General features: G+C 36.8%; 1 protein-coding gene across 30 annotated transcripts in view; it reads left to right on the forward strand.

Moving 5' to 3' along the window:
* add3a (adducin 3 (gamma) a) overlaps positions 1-19219 on the forward strand; it is a 213199-nt gene that overhangs the window by 166540 nt on the left and 27440 nt on the right. For all 30 annotated transcript variants that reach the window (XR_012397395.1, XR_012397396.1, XR_012397394.1 and 27 more), the window contains 5 exon segments: positions 1514-1665; positions 5018-5098; positions 15547-15696; positions 17895-18038; positions 18177-18275. Coding sequence is in view for 27 of the 30 variants with exons in the window: in XM_073936559.1 (XP_073792660.1) it covers positions 1514-1665; positions 5018-5098; positions 15547-15696; positions 17895-18038; positions 18177-18275 (626 nt within the window). In the remaining 3 variants the exon portion in view is untranslated.

Genomic DNA, 19219 nt, shown 5'->3' on the forward strand with positions numbered 1-19219 from the left:
CGGTGAACTGATAATACTGCGCATGCGTGATTCAGTGAACCAAACACAAGCAGTACAGGCTGCTGTGTAACTGAACTAAACTTGAACAACTGCAGTGCAGGTGAACCAAGAGGTTAAATGAGAGGATCTGGTGAAAAGTGTAAGTATATTTCATGACAGAAAATCAGAATGGAATTTAAATAAGAGAATCATGATTCAGTTGGGTTGCAAAACTTTACTGTAAGACGTTTTTCAGATTAGGGTGATGTTTTAACTAACTGAAATTACTATTGCTGAAAATGCTGACTACATGTTGAGTCCAAACATTCACATTAAAAATCGGAACTTCCCATCATTACTATGTGTCTAACCTCAGAAGCAGCCTTGCACACATATTATACTTAGGGCTGATATGCTGTGGGCTGTTGTATTTATATTTGAGAATTTATAGATGGTTGTGGTAGATGATAGTGTTCTTGTGTTCTCTGAATACATGTTTCAGAAAATATATGAATGAGTTTTTATTATACAATCAGTTCAAAATATAGAAAGTAATAAAAACTAGTAAATCTGCCTTTAAATATAATCAAAACTAACAGTATTTTAAAACAATAAGTCAAAACGAAATAGAAACTAAAACTAATGAAAAATCCAAAACTATTATAACCTTGGTTCACACCAGACGTGACTTGCGTGAATAGGTCGCGCTATTCATTAATTCGTTCGAATAACGCCACAGGCTGTCTAATTGTGTCTATGCATTGACTTAGTATATAAACTAGTATTAAAGAAAAATTAAAAATTGACTAGTATATAAATCACTTGTGCTTGGTGCTTCATCTGCATCTGTTGTAAACGCACCATAAGAAAAGAGTGCTAAAATATGGTACTGTACAGTTCACTGTTTTCATAATTTTGACAATGTTAACAAAAATAAATGCATAACCCACTGTACTGTACCAAAACATACTGCTAAGTGGGAACAGATCATAACTGGAGGTGTGAAATTTAGTCAGCTGGAGTTGGCTTCTGGAACGTTCAGCCAAGTAAAACTGTTCTGCAACATGCACTGCTTAAAATAAGAAAAGAGTCTGATTATTCTAGACTGTGTTTACTGGAGTTGGACCTTTTGTGCAGCTAAATTGAGTTTCATTTACTTTTAAAACTCTTATTGGATTTCCTTATTTTGCTTTATCCACAATCCCTGAAGCTTCTAAATAAGCGATGGTAAATTGATTACAGGAGTGTTTTAAGCTGTATGAACTGCGCCAGTCTAAAACATCCTTATTAGATTTAAGCATATCGATGTTTCATGGACACTCCTGAGGCATTATCATTCAATCAGGACACACTGCTGGCTTTTTTAACAGCATGAAGTACCAATGTTTACACACTCATTTGTCATTCATGTTATCATAAGAGCAGTTCTAACATTTCATTCATTTGTGTGCTTGGTTGACTTGAAATATATTGATTGATTGATTTAATAAATTAAATACATGATCTGATCCCTATTTTGTCAATGTTTTCTCAGGTTTGGGAATGGTGACCCCAATAAACGACATGTTCAGTGTGGAGTCCAGTACTATGGTAAAGGGAGAAAAACAGACCCGCTGCAAACTGGCCAGCCTCTACAGAATAGTGGACCTGTTCAGTTGGGCCCACTTTGCGAGTTGTTACATTACAGTAAGGCACAGCTTCTGTTTAATATTGGCACAACTGATCAAATGTTGTAGCTTGGTTTTTGATGTTTGTTTTTAGGACAAGGAAATGACATTGAATGGTGTGCATTGTGTAATCCAGAGTTTCGCAATTCATTGCTGTGGGTGATGAGCATTCTAGTTACACTAATCCAACACTCCTTGTATTTCATAGCTTCAAGTCTTTAGACTTTTCCAATAATTTGAACCTCAGTTAAATCAAATTATATTATTATTATTAAATTGGACACTGCTACTTATAAATGCCTGTTATGTAGAAAGGCAGGCTTTGTCTTTAAAATGTCTTTATAGTTATGCTTATGATGATGAAATGCATCAGATGTGCTAAATAATCATAATATTCAAAACTTTGAATATCTTGTTGCCTTTTGTAATGGATTAAAGGGTCAGGTTACACTAAAATTTGAAAAACGCTGTTATAAATGACTCACCGTCATGTCATTCCAATTCCAAAGCCTTTTATTCATCATTGTAACACAAATTTGAATATTTTAGATGAAATCCGAGTTTTCTCATTCTCCATGTATAGAAATGTTACTGAGAAGTTTAAAGTCCAGAAAAGGAACCAAAAACATTTAATGTTACATCCGTGGATAAACTGTAATCATACGAAGCTCCAAACACACTTTAGTGTGTCAAAATAACAGTAAATGCAACTCTGTTTACTTGTATATTAGAGCTGCACGATTCTGGCTAAAATGAGAATCGAGATTTTTTTGCTTAAAATAAAGATCACGGTTTTCTCACGATTCTGTGGATGTAAAATAAACGTATGGTAAAATTCTATAAATAATTATATTCTACTTATAATAATTCTGATGTTGCATTATTATGTTTGAGATATATGCTTGCAATGTGTCATATTAGACAATTTTATTCACTGGTAAAATCAGACATTTTCCATTATCAGGTTATATTCAACAATATATATATAGACTAGAGTAGTTATACTGACATTGTAAACATGTATTTTGATGCACAACTGTGGGTTCGGTATGAAAGAAAAAACATATCAAATGCTTGTCATAATCATAACTCTAAAATGCGATATGATCATTTAAATGGAGTGCACACTTTCGGTTTCATTTTGACTTCTAAGTGCTTGTTCATACTTCGTGCACGGCTCCCAAACGATCACTCTGTGCCACAAACTGAATATTATTTACAACTGTATTACCTGTTACTCGCAACATCTGCAGGTTCTGTTCACTAAAAGTAGAAGCGCTCGCGCGCCGCGCCCTCTCTGTGATAACAGCTCGCAGTCAGCAGCTCACGTCACGTGTGATTTCCTGGCCGCAAAACATCATTATATGAAGACAAAAATTAAATTTTTAGGCGAATTATACCTTATAAATACAGTGTGTGACTCATTCAACATCATTTGGAGGTGTCAATATCACTGAGCAACGTATGTGAAATGAAAAAACTTGTGCAGCTGCCTTTTCTTCTCTCCTGAACTTGAAAATATGATTAGCAGAATCGTAGAAATGCTGGATTAAGATCGTCTAGGGGGTCAAATCGAGATCGCAATCTCTATTGCTCTATTGTATATTCTCTTCCTCTAAACGTCTTCAGGGTGCATGTTTACTAAAGGCTGATTTATATTTTTGTGTTGAGTGATCGACGTGACCCACGGCACAAGCCTTCCGTGTAGCTGTGCATTTATACTTCTGCATGCTGTTTTTGTTGCTCTGCAATAACTCTTCTAAAGAGCTAGCTGGCAGTAGTTTTTTAATGTTCATCTGTTTCTTCGCTGGTGTTTTGTTTTTTCTGAACAGTACAAATTAGCTAAAACATGCTCATTCAGAGGCGAGAACCGGCGGACGTGCAACAACTTTAAACACAAAGTAAACACAAAACAAAAGTTTTTGTCTGGAGCTCCTTTACAGGACTCGTCACTTATAAACAATCGCTCCATCAGACTTGTGGCTCTCAGTGCTGCCCATGCACGTCAGCGATACCAAGCTATGCTATGCTTAAATCCTTTCATTACGCAGAACAACATAGGCGGAATCAAAGTCCAATATAGTCTTTGGAACCCAATAAAATGCAAACCTGCTGAAATTTGGTTTTCGTCATTAACGTTTGCTGGGATTTAGCTCGAGTTCGCTGGGATTTCACTCTAAAATAGCTGCATCAACTACATAATAATAGGCATAAGTTATTTACGTTGGAAAATTATGTTTTCTTAGTGTTGTTAATGCAGTTTAGGGGAATGAGATAACAGTTATTGTTATTATTATTATTGTTATTAATATTATTGTTTTATTCATAATATAAGTTCATAATAAAAATAATAATGTTTTGAGGTTTTTCACGCTTTATATGTATGATTGGTCTTAAATTTTAGATTTCTGAATTTGGTAACAAAAAGGTATTCATATATCAAATAAATTTAGAATATATGTTATTTAAAATAAAATGTACTCTTATGCTTTTTAGTGTACAAAAGTGTTCTTGGAGCTTCATTAAATTTCGCATTGAATGTTTTGACAATAGCTATGTTTCCATCCAAATATGCAAATTATTTATGCACAAACCTGGAATATCGCAAAAAAAGACATGCAGATAAACCACTGGTTCAGTCAATGAGAACAAAATCGTCACTTTCTTTTTTACTGGCACCAAATATCAAAAGTAAAAACGTAGTTTTTTCGTAGTAGAAGAAGCTGCAGGAATCTTTTCTTTATTTAATAAATGACTTGCTCCTCAGAAGACACGCAATGAATGCGTGGTGGTATTTGAAAGCGTGAGACCAAATCACAGACGCTCTTAACAAATCTGGAAGTAATTAATAATATAATAACACAAATACTGAAATGGTTAAGACATTTTAGAATGAACGAAACTACATTTCAGATGTTCTACAAAGTGGTTAGCTTGTGTGCTTTGACCATTCACACATTTTTATTATCACATGATCTCTTCTAACAAAATCACATGACTTTTTTTCGCATACTGGAATTTGTTCGGTATTAGTGTTTCCATCGTAGTTCATTAATTCTTATCGAATAAGAAGTTTATTCTACTCTGTTATGTGTATGTTTTTTTATGTGCATTTTAAATATTGATGCACATCTTGACGTTTCAATCAACGTTTTTTTGTGCACATATCCAAAATGCGAATAAAAATAGGTGGATGGAAACATAGCTAATGTTGTCCCGTTCTGGACTACAGAGCATGTTTGTCTATGGAAGATGAGATAGTAACAGAATATTAAAATTAGGATGAACTAATCTTATAAGAAACCCTGAGTGAACCTGGTCATGAGAAGCAAAATGCAGCTGCTTGTCTGTGTTTGTTTTTTACCGTGTAGGTTCGTGTCAGTAAGGAGCAGGATCATATCCTCATCATCCCCAGAGGACTGTCCTTCGCTGAGGCCTCTGCATCCAATCTGGTAAACAAACTGTCTGTCTTGCATTATCACAGCATTGCCTGATAGCGGTTCTGGGAACGGCTCGAGCATCACACCACAGGGCTAGCGGGTCACTTTGAGCGGTGGCTTTAGCTTGAACTCACATTCCAGTAAGGCTGAAAATAGATTTGATTCACACGACTATCCTTCTTCCATTCCGAATTCATTCATCGGTTACATTATATTAATTTAATAATAAATAATTACTTGAATCTTCCGTTTTGATCATAGTTCCTGGTTTTAGTTTGGCATTTTTGTTTTCTTAGCTGGCTTAAATTATTAATGATACGTTTAATATTACCCAGAGCTTAATAGTAGCTGTTTGTTTGGAATGTAAGTTTGATACGTGCCGTGCACAGAGAGAAAGTGTTGGCAGACCTTGACTGAGCTCCTGCTGCTTGTTGCCAATGTTTGACGTGCGCTTAATCAGCCGGTTATTTCTTTGAAATCTCAGAGTGGGTTTTGGATTCATGCTAGCCTGCGTGTTCATGTCAGTTCGAGGCTTTTAGGGCTTGTAGCTGTTCGTGCTTATTATTTTGTAATATGACTGCAGTGGGTCTTAATTCTGGTCCTGAAAAAACCCCAGCACTGAACATTTTTTCACAAGTATGCTTCAGTTTTCTTGCAAGAGCATTGCCTTTCATGTTTGCATGAACTCTCGATACACTAGATAGTTTCGTAACTGCACTATTTGTTACCGATAAAAATGTTTAGGTACTTGTTTAAACTAGAGTTACGTGTGTCTCATAAACCAAAACATGTGACCATTTGGGTTCAGATTTCATCAAGTATTAAGTGCTAGTGAAGTATAAATATCTGTTTTTGATACGTTTTCAAACATGTATCATAATATTCACATCAGGTCAGTGGATGCAGAGTAGGTGATCTTTTGACCACATGAACATTCACATGATGCTAGCAGTCCAATCGAATGAAAGCCTTCAAAAGTGGAGCTCTCTTAGATACTCTGCCTGAGCCCAGTGCCCAGACTGGGGCTGATATTTCCTGCCACTGTCTTCAGGCTGAGCTGGGCCGTGATCAAGCATTTGTTTTTTTCATTACTTAATTAGCCTAATGTCATTACTTAATTAGCCTAATTGCATGGAGAGCTGTGCACAGATATACAATGAAAGCATTCGATTACTTTCGTTCTGTTTATGTTCATTTAAGACAAAACTATTTGCTTAAAATAAAACACGTCAGGGTGGACATGTTTACATAGTATCAAGTGTATTTGTGTGTTCAAAAACACACCCAAATCTCAAACCATCCATTTTTGCACATCTTAATATCACGTGTACGGAAGCTAATTTGAGAACAGTGTCTTTATATGGAGCGCTTCTGTCAGTCAGCACCGTTACATGAATTGACTGATTCAGAGGTTGTATAGTGAATGTGGTCATTTTTATAGTCATTCCAATGTGGTTTCATGCCTAAATAAAGCAAAAGCACTATTCTCTTTAACAACTCTTGCAATCCACTTGTTAAGTGTGACATCAAGCAAAGCAGATTCTGGGTCCAAGTGCTCTATCAAACTGTATGGAAAGACTCAACAAATGCTAATAATAAAAAATGCTAATAATTACAAAGCACTGTAATACTTTCGGAAATCATAAGCATATATATATATATATATATATATATATATATATATATATATATATATATATATATATATATATAGAGAGAGAGAGAGAGAGAGAGAGAGAGAGAGAGAGAGAGAAAGAGAGAGAGAGGCCAGAAAGTGACATATTTTTTATAAATTGGTAAAATATTGATGTCTGTGATGCAGCTAGACCAGGGATTGTTGTGTACACCATGATTGTTTCTAAAATTCACTTTAATGTGTGATATGTAACCAAAAAGTAAACAAAGGAATATTTTCTCAACTCAAATAAGTAGCAACTTGGACCCAGAAACAGTATTTCATAGGTCACTAGTTAACAAGCAGATTAGGCTGTATCACCTTTAAGATCGGCTCTTTGGTGCTACTTTCACTTTTCATAGAAAGATTACAAATTTGGGAGAAATATGGGAAAATATTTAAACGAGATGATAGCAGGATAGACTGTTAAAAAAAGGTAGAATCCTGTCAAAAATAGGAGGGTTGACAGGCATTTATCCCATGTGCCAGAAAGCCTAAACATTTGTCCACATTGTTCAGACTGAATCCAGATTCAAACTGGATTTCTTAACTCCAAATTAGTATACTCAATAACACAAGATTTCAATATGTTAATAGCTGTTTTCTTGAATAATAACACATCTGGTTTAAGTCTTTTGTAAGTAATTTTATCATTTGTTTGAGGAGTGAAGAATTATTATAACCAGTATAGCTGAAAAAGGACACATGGCAAGTATATAAATCTCTGAGTTTGCTTTAGATCTGCAGCCCACGAGGTAATCTGACAAACAGAGCTGAGCCTGTTCTTGAGCTTTTACTTTCGAACATTTTCCTGTCCCGCTGGCGTGATAATGAGTTTTGACATGCTGCTCGTGGTGGATGCTGTTTTGACAAATTCCTGCCAATCAGGTGATTTGATGCTGGAATGAATTTGTGAAGCACATTTGTCCCCCCTGCCTGCGGCGTTCATGACTCAGTGAACAGAATTGAAAGCGCCTGAGGCGAGCAGTGGTGGTATCTGCATCTGACTTGCACTCTTGTGCTGGCTAATGCTCTTTTTAATGCTGCACTATGCGGGATTGTTTTTAGGGTTGAGTTACAACCAGTCCCATGGCATTTTTCACCACCATAAATAAAAACTCAGACTTTATGCCATTACAGTGTACAGTGAGATTAATTTTGCTTGTGCAGTCTTGGTGCTGTGTCATGGGCTTTAATAGCTTCCGTTGACCTTTTATTTATGGGTCAGAGGCAGTACAGGTCTGTCCAGTTTCTTTGAGTTTGATAAAGGCTTGTCTCTTCCGCTTTTATTATCTCTGTGTGTGCATTTGAGAGCGAGATCTAGATGCTGCTGACACTAGCAGAGCTCCTGTTCTCTGTTCAGGGGGTGTGGCTGTGGGTCGGTGCCCGCTGGAATGAGGCCAGCAATCTGGGTCACAGTTTATTAACCCTCTACATGAGCATGCTCTACACTTACCAGTGCTTTTAACCCCTTATCAGGGAAGCATGTGATGTTTACACAAGATTTGAACTCCGCACGTGCTGCAATTTCTGCCTTGACACAAGAATGATGTGGGTAGTCTAACAGGAGATTTGTGCAGATTTGTCAGCTGGATATCTATGAAGTGAATCTCCCATTCCTGCACATCCCTAATGTGCTCTGTTGAAATGTGGTGACTCTGAAAGCCACAAGCCTCTGGCATCAACAAAGCAGTTTCATCCATAAAACTGCCAGTCATTCATTAAATTGCCAGTCTTTCATATATTTTCTATTTTAGATCATTCTCTGTAAAACCTAGAGATGTTTGTGCATAGAAATGCTATTACGGTACATTCACACCGAATGCGGCAAGAGCGTCAAAGTAGCCGGAAGTCATTCATTTTCAATGAGAGCCGGCGGCGATAAGCGGCAAGGAGCAGCGTAGTACATCTTCACCAGTGTGGGCATCGAGGACAGTTGAAATCAAGCCAACTTTATGGTAATGAGCTATGATGCAGTTTGATGGCAAGCAATCAGAATGAAGAAGTCCACCGCTTAAGAGCAGTCCAGAGAACACAGTCACTGTGAACTTTGGTTCCAACCACTGGTGTTCCCAAGGGTTTGATTAGTGCAGTAGCCGGATTTCCATTTATTTGCAGTGTTTTCTTAAAGGAACTTACTTTAAAAAAGTTACTGGTGAGTTACTAATGTGCATTAATGTTATAAATCTATTTTTTTTATTTGAAAAAGTGGGAATCTCATGCGACAGTACAAAACAGTATTTCTGCTTCAGGATATTTCAGACATATGGACACATTGGATAATTAAGTGGAGCAAAGCCACACCACATGCAACTTGATCTTCCATTGTTAAATGAATTTGATAAAAAGTGAACATTTTCATGCTGGAAAGCATGTTTGATGCGGGAATGTAACTGATATGCTGCAACAGCCCCTTTAAATACGAGATCCATGTAGCGAATTTTGACGCTCTCTCTGCCGGAGCTGAAGGGAGACAGTGTTGTCGCCAGGGCGGCCAGAGCAACTCTCACCGCCTTCGGTGTGATTGCACTGTTAGATCAGCACAGCCGGTACAGAAATATTTTGACCAAATTTCTGTCACCATCAACTAAAATCACTTAAAGCAAAGACTATATAATACACAAGACATGTCACTCGAATAGATTTGAAGGGGGAAAAGTGCAACGGTCAATATGAAGAATGAAGCCCTGCCTTTTAGTAAAGGAGTCAATCATTGATCAATATAAACTGACGAATCTCCAGGTGAGGGGCTTAGAAATGCTTAAAAATTAAACTAAAGAGTGGCCGAGCATACTGCCTGACAGGTGTTTCAGAGATGGCTTGCGGGTGAAATGTCTTGCCTTAAAGGGACTTTGCTAAAGGTGAGGTAGACCATTTCAGAGAGGCTGTTAAAGCAGAGCAGTTGTTAAAGCTTAAGATCCTGCCAGAGAAAAGTCTACTGAGATTACCTCATCTCTCATTCATCAGTAGGAAAACATTACAGGTCAAAGTGTGTTTCTAAAGACCAATCTTGCTGTCGTTTTCAATGAGAGCAGCACATTTTTAGATTGCCAGCAGTGTGATAAAGTAATGTTTTCAGTGTTTTTTTTTTGTTTGTTTGTTTTTTGGATGCACTGGCAGTTAAAGTATGGTTCATGATGAGTAAAACCAAAAACTATAATGCTATAAAGACCAGATGCGGAAGAAGCGTCAAGCACTGGTGATTTACATGTTAAAGGGTGCTTGCCCTCTGTGTGGTAACAGCTCACGGTCAGCAGCTCACATCACATGTGATTTCCCGGCCGCAAATACATCATTACATGTAGACAAAAATGACATTTTTAGGTGAATTATATCTTTTAAATAGAGTATGTGACTCTTTCAACATCATTTGGAGGTGTCCATGTTGCTGAGCAAGGTATGTGAAACAGTAAGAGGTCTCATGCTGTCGCCTTTGCTTCTCTCCTGAACTTGAAAATAGGATTGGCAGAATCGTAGAAATGCTGAATTACGATTGTCTAGGGGGTCGAAGTGAGATCGCGATCTTTTTTTCGATTAATTGTGCAGCTCTATTTGATGCATGAATGAAGCGGATTTGACCCACAAACAAAGCGAGTAACTCAAAATGTTCATGTGTCTATTTATTTATACGCATATGCCGCGTTTGGTGTGAACACAGCATAAGGACTTTGCTTAAACTCCCAAGCACCCAGCTGAGTGTTTTTGGTGTCCTTTCAGTCTACATGGTGGGAATGCGCTGATGACATGACCTGTTTGCACAAACAGAGTGCGCAGAGGTATACAAATCCACATCTTGACAGTCAGGTAGGGCAGTCTACAGTGCTCAGCATATATAAGTACACCCCACACAAATCTCTCTTTTAAATTCATATTTTTAATAGGAAGCTTTACAATATTATATTTGTGCATATACATTAGATTAGTCAGTACTGAAGCCAAATCCGGAGCTTATCTAACAAAAAAACTTACCATAGCGGTCCAAAAACTAGAACACTCAAATGTATATGTTGTGTAATTGTGTAAAAAAAGTTGAAATTTTTTTAGCTTGTAATTTTTTTTGCAAAGTTTTGCTTGAATTAAATTTTATTATCTTTCAATTTCTTAATATGTTTGGTGAATAAAATATTATAAAAAAATAAATAAATCTGTTTTACAAATCTGTTTTGTTTAAATGCACCTAAATACATTGCCTATGTTCACTGAGAAACGGATACAAATATTCATCTTCAAAGTTTATTGTGCTCAATTATTCTGAACACTGTATCTTAATGGTTTGAACTGAACACTTTTATTGAACAGATTTTTTTTTTTTGGTCCTACTGTAAGAATGGGTTTTAAACCACAGCGGTTCAAACTGTAGTTCTGCCAAATGACAAAAAAATTATCCGTATTGATGGTAAAAAACTAAACATTACTAGTCAAACCATTCTTCTGCAATCTCATACCAAAAACAGAAATAAGAGCAGTATTAATAGCTATAAATGTGGGAGAGCATAGGTTATGTGATTGTATTGTATTGCAATAAGGAGCAATTAAGTGTTAATGTTAAATCAAAAGTAATTCACAAATACTTGAAAATGAAATGATTTAACTACAATAATAGATAAATGACAATAAAGTGACAATAAAATGAGCAAGTAGGCCTCAAAGAGGCAGAGAAGATAGACTCCAGAAGAGGAGAGGAGTAGAGCAGGAGAGAAGCAGACCAGGAGAAGACAAGCCAGAAAAAGAGACAGAGCCCGAGTGTACCACCTATTTTGTATCTTTCTTGATCATGTGACTAAAGCCCAAATGCTGAGACATTCAAACTGACCAATCAACATATGACCACATCATAAAACCCCCAAAGTCCACACACCAGGCCCTGATCTTATCAGTATTTGCCTTTGGAGTCAGTATGGTCCTTCTTGAGTCAAAATTACATGTTTTGTCATATAAACAAATGTTCAGCCTCTTATACTACAAACAGTGAACTGATACCCTTTACGGGCAATCTGTCATTTCTGTTGAGCACGTGAACACAATGGCAAATCAACACTGTTTAAGAACAAGTTTCAGTACCGATTGGTATCGAATTCCAGTATCGTGACAAGCCTACTGTTTGGGTGTTCTGTGTTTATCTGAGATAATTAGTACACCGAAATGTGTGTATTCCATACAAAGTATGAAGCTGATTGGTCAGTTCGTGTCATGTGACTCGCAGTGCGCTTGAAGCATTCTGAAAAGTTTAAATGCCTCCGTTGGAAATAACGAACTTGCATGCCGTAAAGACGTGCTAAGGCTGCCGTCAGTTGCGTTCTCCAGCAGTTGATCTTCTTCTTGCACATGCTGGATTCACTTTATTTGTTAACAAATGGGTTGCGGATTAATTTCTTGGCAGTTAATAGGTGTTTTACTTGGCCTTTTCCCCTCCGCAAAGAAACTGTCCAAAAACGTTCTTACTCATTTTGCTAGCTTGTTGGTTACATTTTGGCACCCAAGTGATCAAGATGTAACCAAAAGAATGCAGAAGATTGTTCAGACTTGAAAACTAAATAAAATAGAAATAATCAATGATTTCTTGTGCATCTTTGTACCAATTGATCTGAATTGAGGACTGATTTGCGGCCTGAGGGATGGGCACCACTGCTTTAAAGGGTCACGAAACACCAAAACACATTTTTTGAGCTGTTGACAGTCGTATATGTGTCCCACACTGCTAAAAACACTTTTAGAACACCTATATTTCACTAAAAAGTGTAAATTGGTTGTTTTTGCGTTATTTCAAGCAAATTCGTACTTCCTGTTTGAAACGAATTTTTGAAGCTGCGTCACGGTCATGACATAATAGCGTGTATTCCAGCGTGCAGACTGGACGTCTGTGCCAGAGTGAGTTTTATTACGTCTTACAGTGTGATGCATTAATGCATGAGTAAGGCTTGGTTCAAACCAATCAGCGTGCTCTATTGTGCAACTTCATTAATATTCATTAGTGTCACCGTGTTTACGCCACAGAGACGCCACGTCGTGTTGGCAAAACAAGCGTGAAGTGTTGCTTTTATAGTTTGCTGCCATTAAGTTTCGTTTTCATTTTCTCTCTGTGAGAGCTCAGCTGGATCACGTGTGGATTAACAGTGTACGCGACGCTCGACGACAATAACTTACGTGTCTAAGGAGGAACATTGTTTACCTGAGAGCTGTTCTCATCTGCAAATCTTTTTACTTTGGAAAAAGTCAGAAAAGTGGGCGTGTCCAGCTCTGTTTAGGGGAGAGTGTCGGAGGAAGAAAAGAGGCTTGGTGTGGGAGTGTCTATTTGGGCGCGCTGAATTTCAGAGTCAAAACACACAACCACAGCGGACAATGTGACTGTGTTTACATGGACATCTGTAGTCGAATTATTTGCCAAATTATTAAATGGTGGACTTTAACTGCAGTTTGGCTCTTTCATTCAGGGAATTCATTCATGTCCCTCCCGACAAACGTGATACTTGATTCGAGGATCTGCTCTAAGCCTGTATTTTCATGCAATGTTTAATACCGCACGGCGAATGAGAGAAAAAAAAAACTTAGCATTTCCCGGAAACTTAGATGCACTCGGCAGGTAGCGTCAGAAAGCCGCGTGTGTTATTCCGGTCACAAAATCCAACACGAGGTTATAGTTTGGTTGTGGTGCTAAATTGTTTACAGTCGGTGCAATAGTTTGTTCGATACTAATAAAATACGAACTGAATAAACAAAGAGCACTGGTCGCTCACTTACCAAATCTGTAGAGACAGGACAATCCACAGCAACTAGAGCCGCGTCTTTACTAAGAGGAGACTACAAGCGAATCCGGATCTCAGCATTTGCAGATGAGAACAGCTCTCAGGTAAACAATAATCCTCCTTAGACACATAAGTTATTGTTGTCGAGCGTCGCGTACACTGTTAATCCACACGTGACTCCAGCTGCGCTCTCACAGAGAGAAAATGAAAACATAACTTAACGGCAGCAAACTATAAAAGCAACACTTCACGCATGTTTTGCCAATACAACGTGGCGTCTCTGTCGTGTAAACACGGTGACAGAAATGAATATTAATGAAGTTGCACAATAGAGCGCGCTGATTGGTTTGAACCAAGCTTTACTCGTGCATTAATGCAGCAGGCTATAAGACGTAATAAGACACACTCTGGCACAGACGTCCAGTCTGCACGCTGGAATACAACGCTATTATGTCATGACCGTGACGCAGCTTCAAAAATTCGTTTCAAACCGGAAGTACGAATTTGCTTGAAATAACGCAAAATCAACCAATTTACACTTTTTAGTGAAATATAGGTGTCCTAATAGTGTTTTTAGCAGTGTGGGACACATATACGACTGTCAACAGCTCAAAAAATGTGTTTTGGTGTTTCGTGACCCTTTAAACCATAAACAAGAAAAAACTGCAAGTATGAGCAGTGGTTTTGCTAAAACAAGCATCACTTTCACATTACATAATTACATAATATGGCAAGAGATTTCATGTCTGTGAAGCAACAGCTGCAAACCGTTCCAAATGTTTGTGTAACAGGAAAGTGTAACTTGTAATTTCGTTGTTCGTTTTTTATTACATTTGTTTTTTTATGCTCGTTACACTCATTGTTAGATGGGAGTTTTTTATAGTCTTTATTTGTTATGATGAATATAATCATGTGTTGGCTTGACTAGTTTACAGCAATCAAACCGCACATACTCATTAAACCACAACTATAGTTTTCCCCTATTTACCTTTCTCTGAGCATTTATTACTTCATAAAGCAAACTTTGAGCTTAACTCTCTCAAAATGAGCTGCAGTTTTTGGCCGGAGAGCACAGCTAGGTTTTTATTTCCAGTCCATTAGCGTTTGGGTGGTGGCATGAAACTGCAGATTTGTCCATTAAGATTTGAACCAGCTTCCTGCATGTAATGAGTAGAGTAAGATTAGCACGAGAAAGATGTGATGTTTGTTTTTGTGTCAGAATAGTTACATGATATTAGTGTATATACATCTGATCTGCATGTGGATGGATGTCAGTCTGAGCTCATTAACAGAGCTCAGTGCTGTGCTTATTTTGAGCTGGTAGTGATACGGGGTGCATGTTGGGTGGGCTGGTACTATCTGCATGTGACCTTTTTCAGAGCTATAAACAAATCAGACATGCAAAAATGCCTTTAATCAGTGGGTATGTAAAAAACTATACCCAGTGACTGGTTCATTTATGTACACAACCAGTGGTTCAAACTTCACTGAGGCTACATTTAGTCGCTCAGAAATACACAAAAACATGTTAAATATTGTTTAAATTTAAAATCGGTACTATTTAGTTAAATATTTTCAAAACATTATTCATTTCATGTTGAATTTTCAGCATCATTACTCAAGTCTCGAGTCTTCTCTGATGAATTCTAATTACAACGATTATTTTAAATACTTTAAATGTCTCTTTTGATTCATTCAGTGCTTCCTCAATGAATAAAACTTAATTTCAGTGAAAAATAAATCTTACTGCCTGCCGACGTTTGACCATTGGTGTAAATGAAATACTTATTTGGGTTCTTAATATCCATTAAACCCATTGGTCATCATTAAACAAAGACTCAAAGGCTTATTTATAATATTAATCGAATCGTCCACCGGTTCTAGGTTTATCTGCACAGATTGTTCCTTCCTGATGCACAACATCAGAGTGAATAGGAAATGGGACTGAAGATGTACGGTCTGTGTGTTTGGTTATACAAGCAGTCAGATAGAAGGAAACGTGCTAATATTAATTTCACAGTCATGTTTCCTCTGTTCTACAGGTGAAGGTGAATATCCTTGGTGATGTGATCGATCAGGGCTCCACTAACCTGCGCATTGACGCTGCCGGCTTCAGTCCGCACGCTGCCATCTACTCCATCAGACCTGACGTGCGCTGCATCGTTCACATAAGCACACCGGCCACTGCTGCAGTAAGCTCTGTTCATAGTTTTAGCACATTTTTAGCATGTTTTTAAGGTTGTTGTAATGTTTTAGCAAGTAGCTAACTTTGTTTTAGCACATGTTAGCAAGTTCTAACAAATTACTCTAATGTTTCTAGCTTTATAGCACATTTTAAACATTTTGATAAGTTACCAACGGCATGTAGCATTTTATAAATTCCTAGCATGTTTGTAATATTTGAACAAGATCTTGGCATGTTTATAACATCTAAACATTTTAGCTTGATAGCTTTTAGCACATTTCTAGCATGTTTTAAAGTTGTTGTCATGCTTTAAGATATTGTTAATTGTTTGTTTAATGTTTTTAACAAGTTGCTACCTTTATTTTAGCACAATCCTAGCCTGTTTCTAGCTTTATAGCACATTTTAAACATTTGAATAAGTTACCAGCAGCATATAACATTTAATAAATTACTAGCATGTTTGTAATATTTGAACAAGTTCTTGACATGTTTATAACATCTGAACATGTTAGCTTCATAGCATTTAGCACATTTCTAGCATGTTTTTTAAAATTGTTGTCATGCTTTAAAATATTGTTAATTGTATTGACATGTTTATAACATTTGAACATTATATCTTGATACATTTTAGCACATTACTAGCATACGTTTAAAGTTGTTTTTTTTATTGTTTTTAGCAAGTAGCTACCTTTGTTTTAGCACATTGTTAGCAAGTTCTAGCAAATTACTAGCATGTTTCTAGCTTTATAGCACATTGCTAACATTTTAATAAGTTGCTAGCAGCATGTAGAATTTTAATAAGTTCCTAGCATGTTTGCAATGTTGGATCAAGTTCTTGGCATGTTTATAACATTTGAACATGTTGGCTTAATATCATTTTAGCACATTTGTAGCATGTTTTTTTTAAGTTGTCATGTTTTAAGATGTTAATTGTTTATCATTTTTAGTAAGCTGCTACCTTTTTTTTAGCACATGATAAGCAAGTTCTAGCAAATTGCTAGCATTTTTCTAGCTTTATTGCACATTGTTATCATTTTAAGAAGTTACTAGCAGCATGTAGCATTTTAACAAGCTCCTTGCATGTTTGTAATATTCAAGCAAGTTCTTGGCACTTTTGTAACATTTGAATATGTCAGCGTGTTTTATCATTTTGTTGGCAAGTTACTTGAATGTTTTAACATGTTGCTAGCATGTTTTTAACGTTTTAAGTCTTTATCTGATAGAATGTTTTTTGTAAAGTTGTTCTAGTACATTTTAGAAATTTGAAAATTGAAGCTATTTGCTAGCAGGTTTTTACATATTGCTTGCACATTTTTAAACATGTTACTAATTGGGCTCAGCGATAAAACATTATTCATATTAAACACTTATCGCCTTCTCATTCTGATGATAGAAAAAAGTGTACAATATACCTCTCATTAGCTTCGTTAAAGTGCATTAAAAAGTAAAGTTGATGAGTAAAGTGCCTGAAGTTAGTTTGCATGAACAATTTTGAAGTGTGTGCTGTCTCTGAATCATAAACAAGGCTTTCATAGGTTATTACGGTAGTTTGATAATTAACAGTTCACAAGGTTATATTATGATAATTTTTCCAGCTTTATCGCCCACCCTATTTGTTGTCATATTTAACCATGTATCAGATGTCTGCGTTAGAGCGTGGGAAATTTCTCATTTGTTGTAGGAAAACTGTGCTCTCAGCGATAGGATATAAAAATATAAAATATATAAAAATATCAGAAAAGTCTAAAGGTCTGACCAAAGTTTGGGGTTTACACGCTCCTTCACATTTTAAAAAAACGAGAATTTTTTTTGTCTCGTTTCTAGTCGAAATATCTTTGCTTAAAAAAAGTTACTTAATCTTGTTTTCCATTCTGACATAACATTATTTCGCTTACACCATTGATTGATTATTCAGCTTGTTTTAAGGGACAACTCACTTAATTTTGCCATATTATTTCTTAAAACAAGACAATAGTTTTTGCTTGTCTGGAAAAAGCTTCTTGAATTAAGAATTTTTTTTAATTTGGAGTAAGAAAAGCATTTTTTGCAGTGAATAGCTTTAGGAGAGGAGTTTCTTTCAGATATTTTAGTCTTAAAAAAACAATATTTTGAGGTTTAAATGGGATAAAAGTACTTTTCCTTCTTTAAGCCAGTATAATTATTACTCCACTTTGACGTGTGCTGATCTCTCTATCATATGTCTAGGTGTCATCTATGAAGTGCGGCCTTTTGCCTATCTCCCAGGAGGCTCTGATCCTGGGTGACATTGCCTACTACAACTACCAGGGCAGTCTGGATGAACAGGAGGAGCGTGTGGAGCTCCAGAAGGCTCTCGGCCCTACGGCGAAGGTAAACAACTCCTCTCTTGCAGCAAAAAATACCACTCTCTTGCTTATATCCTTCAGATGTGGTTAAGTGTGACCACAAAAAATGCAGTTGGTATGTAAATGTGAAAGATATTTGTTTGTGTGTGTGCGTGCATTGCAGGTGTTGGTTTTAAGGAATCATGGAATTGTAGCTCTCGGAGAGACCATTGAAGAGGCCTTTCACTACATTTACGGCGCTCAGTATGCCTGTGAAATTCAGGTAAAAAGTTCATGATGCTTATGAGGTTGGATACATCAACCTCATACACTCAGTACACTCATAAATATGACCTTAAGACTTGTAGATGTTAAGCCTTGTGTTTTTGTAGACATGTTTGTCCTTTTCGTTTTAATTTTTGTGATCATTTTGCCTGTGTTAATGCAAACTGCTGTGTTTTTTTTTACTCAAAGTATATATATTTTAGCCTCATTTCCTTTCATACGTTTTCATACATTACACTAGAGACCAAAATTGGTGAGTCTGTCATGATAAGTCATTTATGTTGTGCAATATATTGTCATTGAAACTATTGCGATAAGTGTTATTATTGTCGTTTAAAACCAGTTTATGTCTGTTTATACACTAACTGGCCACTCTATTAGGTACATGTTATTCATACAGGATTGGGCCCCTTTTGCCTTTAGAACTGCCAAAAAAAGTGTGTGAAAGAAAAAAAGAACTATATTATGTTATAATTTATTATACTACAACCACCAGCCTGAACTGTTTAAACACGGCAGGGGGGGATTCATGCTTTCCTCATGACTCCTTATGTCTACTATTGTCCAATTTTGGTGTGCCTGTTCAATGTGTAGCCTTAGCTTTCTGCTCTTAGCTGACAGGATTGACACCAGCTGTGGTCTTAAGCTGTTGTAGCCCATCAGCCTCAAGGTTGTACGTGTTGTGTGTTCAGAGATGCTTTCTCCAAACCTCGTTGTATATCAGTTGTACTGTTGCCTTTATATCAGCTTGAACCAGTCTGGCCATTCTCCTCTGACCTCTGGCATTAACAAGGCATTTATGCCCACAGAACTGCCACTCACTGGATATTTTTTTTTGCTCCATTCTCTGTAAACCCTAGAGATGGTGGTGCATGAAAATCCCAGTGGATCAGCAGTTTCTAAAATACTCAGACCAGCACGTCTGAACCATGCCACGTTCAA

This window comes from Danio rerio, chromosome 22 (genome assembly GCF_049306965.1).
Source record: "Danio rerio strain Tuebingen ecotype United States chromosome 22, GRCz12tu, whole genome shotgun sequence".
Lineage (NCBI taxonomy): Eukaryota > Metazoa > Chordata > Actinopteri > Cypriniformes > Danionidae > Danio > Danio rerio.